The sequence below is a fragment of the Triticum dicoccoides genome, chromosome 3B (genome assembly GCF_002162155.2).
Source record: "Triticum dicoccoides isolate Atlit2015 ecotype Zavitan chromosome 3B, WEW_v2.0, whole genome shotgun sequence".
Taxonomy (NCBI): Eukaryota; Viridiplantae; Streptophyta; class Magnoliopsida; order Poales; family Poaceae; genus Triticum; species Triticum dicoccoides.
In genome coordinates this window covers 230,963,463-230,970,809 of record NC_041385.1, presented here as the reverse complement: position 1 = coordinate 230,970,809, position 7,347 = coordinate 230,963,463, and the positions used below count along the sequence as shown (strand labels likewise).

General features: G+C 47.6%; 2 protein-coding genes across 3 annotated transcripts; one reads left to right on the top strand and one right to left on the bottom strand.

Moving 5' to 3' along the window:
* The first annotated feature begins 693 nt into the window (after positions 1-693).
* LOC119279495 (AT-hook motif nuclear-localized protein 23-like) lies at positions 694-1,544 on the top strand. The gene has a single exon (XM_037560715.1). It carries the CDS (start codon positions 903-905, stop codon positions 1,542-1,544), a length of 642 nt encoding a protein of 213 aa, XP_037416612.1. The 5' UTR covers positions 694-902.
* Positions 1,545-2,168: 624 nt separating this feature from the next.
* LOC119275670 (factor of DNA methylation 1-like) lies at positions 2,169-6,324 on the bottom strand. 2 transcript variants are annotated; one of them, XM_037556561.1, is made up of 7 exons: positions 6,082-6,312; positions 4,880-6,010; positions 4,171-4,361; positions 3,535-3,624; positions 3,175-3,453; positions 2,849-3,064; positions 2,169-2,765 (listed from the first exon to the last, which is right to left on the bottom strand). In XM_037556561.1, the coding sequence occupies exons 2-7, from the start codon at positions 5,982-5,984 to the stop codon at positions 2,532-2,534; spliced, it is 2,115 nt and encodes a 704-aa protein (XP_037412458.1). In that variant the 5' UTR covers positions 5,985-6,010; positions 6,082-6,312; the 3' UTR covers positions 2,169-2,531. The 2 variants fall into 2 exon arrangements, with proteins under 2 accessions (XP_037412458.1, XP_037412459.1); XM_037556562.1 differs by lacking the exon at positions 2,169-2,765 and having other exon boundaries at positions 2,952-3,083; positions 6,082-6,324.
* Between the last annotated feature and the right edge of the window lie 1,023 nt (positions 6,325-7,347).

Here is a 7,347-nt window from a genome sequence, read left to right as displayed (position 1 = left end):
TTCGAAATTTGAACGCACGGTTTAAGAGATAAAACATTTTGAATAAACGGATCTACGAAAAAAGGGAAACTTCCAGGTTGCGATAAGTGGCGGACATGCAGCGCGCCACTTGTCCTTTGCAACTGTAGAAGTGCATGCTCTAGCCAATGCAACCAAAAGACCGATCTGGTGGTAGAGGCTAGGCAGCACATTAGACGTCAACACTCCCCCTCACGTGTGGCTCCCTCAGGCCTAAACGTGGACCGAAAGTGGGCTGCAATTTTAATTGCGCCAGCCGGGTCTTGAACTCTAGACCTCTTGGCTATGATACCATGTAGAAGTGCATGCTCTAGCCAATGCAACCAAAGACCGATCTGGTGATAAAGGCTAGGCAGCACATTATACATCAACAGCAACGAATACTTCTCAACTAGTGGACGAATCGATCCCGGTTCCTTTGATCGCTCTTCCGTATACCCATTTCGACGAATGGATGTTTTTTCTGCAATGTGGTGTGGAGACTGACTTGAAAATTCTGGTGCCCGGCAGAACCATTGATTCTTGAGAATGATTCAGCCCACAAAGCAATTTTAGTACTGTACCAAACATGAAGTAAAAGTGTAAAACATGAACCACCTCGCACAACAAACTCACCATACCTACTCCGAGCCGCGAGTTCTAAAAAAAGAAAAAAAAACTCCACGCCGCGGAAAATGTTTTACAAAACACACAGACAGTACAGTTGGGAGCTAGTTAGGATGTTCGAACACTTTACCATTAAACTACTCATCACGCATATTTCCCTGCTTAACAGCTTATACTCGTACTTCTAACAACACCGACCCCGCCCTTAAAAGGCCATCTAACCCCTGTAATTAACCTCCACAAAGGACGTGCAGAAGCACAAAAATAATCTTTATACCATGGGCATGGCCACCGCTGCCACCGCGACGACGGCCGCTCCGGACAAGCTCCGGCAGCCGTGCAGGCCGAGGCCGGCGGCGCAGATTCCCTCCTCCAAGAACCGCGTGCCCAAGGCGCCCGTGGTGATCGCGCACGAGTGCCCCAGCGCGATGCGCGCCCACGTCCTGGAGGTGCCCGCCGGGCGCGACGTCCTGTCGTGCGTCGCGGCGTTCGCGCGGCGGGGGCGCTGCGGCGCGCTGGTGCTGGGCGCAGCCGGGCACGTCGCGGACGTCGTGCTCAGGGAGCCGGCGCTGGTGCTCCGGGGCACGACGGAGATCCTGAGCCTGGCGGGGTGCTTCTTCCCGTCTCCCTCTGCGTCAGCCGCGGGCGTCGCGGTGTTCCTGGCCGGGCCGCGAGGCAGCGTGCTGGGCGGCGCCGTCGCGGACGGAGGGCTCGTGGCCGCCGGTCCGGTGGTGGTGATGGTGGCCACGTTTGTCGCGGCTGCGATCGACCGGTTGCCGCTGGTGAAGGGGGACGAATCCTCCAAGGCGGAGGGGAGCGACGTGCACGGCGTGGCCGGACAGTGGCGGTTCGGCGGCCAGCCGCTGCAGCAACAGTGCGGATGGGCGCCGCTGTGTCGGAAGCTGGGCGCGAAGAGCTGAACCATATGCACCGAGTGGAGAATATAGATTGGGCCGAGACACTGTGCGTTGGCAAGCAGGCCGAAGTGGAGTTTTGGTCCAAACATGTTCTGCTTTTATCTTTTTTACGTGAGCTTTTATATTCTTTGGCTGCCAGACACCAGAAACTTTTCGTGATGATACAGCATACAGTATTAAATAACTAGCCTAAAAAAACTTCTTATATTTTGAGACCGAGATAGTAGGAGTAACATATAAGGTGCAAGCGTGCAAGGAAGTTGCAGAACATCCTAGAGCATTTTGATATCTAGATCCATGAATGCCCCTACCATTGTCTTCATCCAAATGTTTTTTCATTTATAAAATTCATCAAGAAAAAAATGAAAAAAATGCAATGTGATCCTAGTACTCTCCTACTTTTGCGAGGAATTTCAATGCATCAGAAGTGCCAGCATCAGTTACCTTACCCAGCAAAGTTCCCTTCTAACTTGTTTTCAGTACCTTCTCTTTCGCTCACACCTAAACATCTTCCGATCAGCAAAAATGCAGCTTTCACCAAACAGCTCTAAAAGAAGACGTTTTGGCTCTCCAACTATCAAACTGACACATGCTCAAGGTCGCTGAAGATGTCGCAACAAGATCAGGTACCACAACTCACAACGTTGCACAGAAAAATAAAGATACATATATAATACTCCATCCGCCCCGATTTACTTGTCTTAAATTTGTCTAGATAGATATGTATGTACTAACGCTAGCAGCCAAATCTAAGACAAGTAATCTGAGACGGAGGTAATATACACCTGCACAATCTACACACACGCTAGCAGCCAAAGCCCAAAGGCTATTATTGAGTTGACTGATCATGTCAGTTCTGGAACAAACAACATTAATCTGATGAAGAGAATGTCATGCAGATAATACAACTCCCACGTCAGGACTCCTACTACAATGGCACCACCAGCAGGCATACACCCTACTAGAGCTAATAAAACAGCCCAGGGTTCATCAACCCCTCCTGCGCTTGCCGGGCACCTCCATCTGCTGGAAGATGAACCTCAGCACCTCTTTCATCGTCGCCTTACGGTTTTTCCTGAAATTCCACAGCTCTGACACCACGTACCTTCCGCTCGGGTTGTACTCGTTTACTTCGCTCAGAGCGGTCTTCACTGCATTGCACACATCGTCACCATATTCGATCCACAATTGCTTCAGTCTTGGGTCCTCATCATTTACAACTTCCTGCATTACCCGAGGATTGTTATGAAAAAACAGTAGCCTCTAACAATACAAAGGGGTTGAATGTAGATAAATTTAGTAGATACCTTGTCACTTCCGTCTTCAGCCTTAACAAACTTATAAGGATGCCAGGCTGGCTTCTTTATCTCCTCCTGCCAACTCGAGACCAGCTCTGCTGCCCTCGTCTCATAATCATCATTTCCATATTTCCTCTTGCATGCATTCTGAAAAGGTCTTTCATCAAGTTCGCCCATCCTTTTGATACCGATAGCTGTTCGCCCACTGAGTATGTCCTCCAAACCCTGCTCATGGTGACAGTAACTATTCAATGAAAGAAAGCCAATTCATCAACTAATTTAAAATTCATTAGGTGCAAGGAAATTTCCAAACGCGGCAGAGAAAGGAGCAGTACCATTATCAATTCTTTTCGGGCCTCCTGTAACTCATCATTACTTTCACGCTCTTTCCTCACCAGCTCTCCGCTCAGCTCTTCCAGGCGTTTCCTTTCATGCTCTAGCTTTTCACTAAGCTTCTCCATCTTGTCATGAATATCCCCATCATCGTCTCCTTCCAAATGTTTCATCACTTGGAGTGTGCCATTCAATCGCGTCACTTCGAGCTCAAGTTCTCGTTTCTCATGCAGCTCCTTTTCCAGCTCAAGCATTCTTGCGAGGGCATCCTCCTTTTCCCTCTGTTGTTCCCACGATTAGTTCTCATCTTCAGGGTCGAGCACCGATCTAGGAAATAACATAAGTAAAGAAAGGTAGCAAACCTTCTGGTCCTCGACTAGCTTCAAAATATCTTGATCGTTCCTCTGCTGCTCTATACTTGCCAGCTCAAGTTCACTTTTATCGTCTTTTGCCTGTAGAAGGGGGATCAAGATAGGAATATATCTTAAATTACAGTATGCACTTGTGCAATCATATCATATATTCCACGTTTAGAAGTGTTCAATACCTTGAAAGTGGCAACTGTAGCTTTATGGGAAACTAGAAAATTATTCAGCGTTACTCTTATGTTGTAGAAAGAAATGAGCCACTATTTAAGCTGCCCATAAACTAAAAGCTAAACAATACCATATAATTTAGACAAACAAGTAACAGATACCGTGTCAAAAAGAAATTATTGTCATGTTATATATCCCTCTAAATGACTTGGTACAAATTTAACATAAAATGAAGAATGCAGCAGGTAACAATCTTGATTTCATTTTGAAGTTAGCAACTCAAAAATAATAAACAGCAGTTGATATCCTGAAAATTCATAGTAGTGTATCATTTTGAAGTTAGCCACTAAAATTGTATAAAAAAGTCGATGTCCTGAATATTCCTAATATGTATCGTAGGCATGATAGGAGACACTATATTCGCATAGCTTAGTACCTCACACAGACAGTTCTTTAGTTTACCTTTTGCTTCTCATCAGAAAGTTCTGCAAGTTTTTTCCTGTCGTTGGCATTCTCAACTGACAACTTCTCCAGCTGCTTAGCACGCAAAATCATTTCTCTCTTGTTATTTTCTATTTCAAGCTTCAAATTTTCATTGTCCTGGAAAATCCTCAGAGCATTGTCACGAGCCTTGCGATGCAGCTTGCGCATTTCTGAAGGGGAAAACGTAAAACTCATTACGATGCTGCATATTGGTGTGTGGTAGAGCAACACTACTTTAATTATTTTGCAATGGCAAAAAAAACTATGCATTGAAAAACGTAACCAACATTATCTCATAGTATTTTTCAATGTTAAAGCAGACAAGAGACAAACGAAGAAATTACATGCATAATGAAAGGCCAACAAAAGTCCTGGTTCTGCACTCCTGCTACCTGTCTAATCAACAAAGAGCACTATTTCTCCAAATACTGCATTCATAAATAGATAGACCCACAAGAGTTGATCATTCAGGGATCTTAACATTCAGTTGGAAATGATTTTTTTAGCAAATAGTTTAAGATAGAAATACAAGGTTCCGACTGAATCACTCGGTTTCATCAAGTTTCAGTAACATTAGTAGCCAAGTGACACATGGGTAAATGATCTTCTGCACCATCAGGCAGAGGCACACGACCAGAAACCACGTAAAGAAAGGTACATCTACAGAAAATAAAGCAGCACAGTGTACCTTCATTATATGCCTCATGCAGCCTCCTATTGTCCTCCTCAAGCCTTGCAATGGAGAATTCTGTTGCATTCTTCCTTGTCTCCAGATCCTGCAAGTCTTGGTTCTTTGCCTCGAGCTGAGTTGCCAGTGCTGCCACAATCTTCCCCAATGGCTCCCTCTGACTCTTGGTAATCTCATCTATGGTCTTAATGTCAATATGCTTCCTCAAGTATCTTCCCACCAAACCCTCAGCAGTGTAGTCCACCTCTCGGGCAACCCAACCATAAACCTTAACCTCACCATTCTCGTTCTCCTCACCGTCCACAGCACCTCCACAACTGCTCCATGCCTCCCATTCCTTCTTCCCGAGCTTATTTACACTGAATTGGTTCTCAAGTGCGAGAGCGTCACTAAACCCACCCCAGCCAGGACTAAACCGCACAATTGCAAAGCATTCCGAGTTTTCTGTGTCATCGAAAACTAAAGGCACGATGTCTTCTGGACTAAACATGGCCACTCTATCTGCAAAGCTTTCAGCATTGAACCCTGCACCGGCTGCAAGAATTCCACACCATGGCCAAGCAAACTTCTCTTCGCCATCCTGTGGTGGTCCCTTATCCACTGCCACGGGACTGGATCCACTGGTGTGACCATTGGCAATGGCCTTTCCTTTGTCAGAGGCATCTGCATTAGCAGTGGCAGATGGAGTGGCACCCGGAATCCCAACGATAGTGGAGAGCTCCTGCGCAAAGGACGGGTCGGCGCGGACAAAGCGGGCAAAGGCACGGTGGAAGGCACGCTCCCGGCCGTGGCGGCGGTGCTTGCTGGAGATGCCGATGCCGTCGGCGTGCTGGAGGAGGTCCTTGAGCTTGTAGTCTTGCTTCTTCTTGCCGGGGCAGAAGGGGCAGCGGAAGGTGCCGTCCGGGTTGCGCACCCGGTGTTTGCCGGACTTGAGAAGGCCGTAGGACTTCTCCTCGTAGTCGCTCTCGGCCTCCGAGTCGTCCTCGCCGTCCGACTCCTCGTCCGCGGATGCGGCGACTGGGCCGGTCACGCCGGCGGCCTCCGCGGCGGCCTCGGCCTCGGCCTCCTCGTAGGGGTCCATGTAGTCGTCCATGTCGAGATCCATTGTCGGATCAGAGATTCAGCTACAGACTGGCAGGATTTGAGGTGGGAAATCAGTAAGATTGGAGTGAAATCATCGAAAGAGGAACGAAAAGACTCACCTTTCCTGCCCACAACCCGGACCAGAAATCTATCCAGATTCCAGAATGGCACGACGCTGGATCAAATGGGACGTCGAGAGCCTCAGAGTGGATCAATCGCACCGGACGAGGCTCCCTTGGCCGGATTTGCGGTGGCAAGGAGCGGAATCGCCGAGAGGAGCAAGGGATTTAAGGACATGCCAACTGCATTTGCAGGGTTTTTGGCCTTTTGGGGGCGCACCTGACCGGAGGCAATGCCAGTAGTGACGCGGAGGAAGGACGAGGTGCGTGCCCCCACCAGTCAGTCGCGTGGCACTGTCCTTCGATTTCGTGCAGATTTTCTGCGCACACGGCGCACGGCTTGCAATACGTAAGCGGAGACAGTACGTACTAGGGTTGATTTGACTGATTTGCCCTGGCTCTCGAAACAATTTTAGAAATAATTTAGCAAGTGTAACTACGGCCAATAAAATGTATTCCACCTATTTTTAGGATGCCTTTGCCCGTGCCGTTGCCACTTCTTTATTAGAGGTAAATACACCCGTAGTCTTAGAACTTGCGCGTGACGATCAGTTTGATGCACAAACTTGTATAATACGTGATTTCAGTCATCAAACTTGCGAGGGCGTGCAAATACGGTCCCAATTCCTGTACGCGGGTGTATCCGCTCCATGTGTGGCATGCCAGATTGGCAAGGGCCCACATGTCAACGACAGGGAGCAGGGAGGCGTTGGCTGAGCTGTGCATGATCTTTTTTGTAGAAAAGACCCTCAACTTTTATTTAAATATGCATAAAAGCTGGTGAACTACGGTGACAAACTGGTGGGTGCCACCTAATCAACGAACAGTGTAAATGAATTTAGATTGTCGTATTTTTTTGTGTAGAGGTGATCAACTTGACCCTCAGAAAGAATTTGGACACATCATAACTGCACAACTTTCTAGCCCTCTCATGCCATCAGCTTCCGTGACCGTTTGATCGTCAATTTTAAGCATTTCTGGCGTCAGATTTGCTGTGAATCGCTCCTAATCTGCCTCCGTTCGCTAATAAGGATCGCTAATCATCGCGGGTCGGTGCTCCAGTCGCTCTTTTGGTCGTCTGAAAGGATCGATATGGTTGACTAGAGGGGGGGGGGTGAATAGGCAACTAACAATTTTTAGCTTTTCTTTACCAAATTAAACTTTGCATCAAAGTAGGTTGTCTAGATATGCAACTAGGTGAACAACCTATATGATGTGACAACAACAAGTACACGAGCAAGTAAGGGAAACAACACAAGTAAGCTT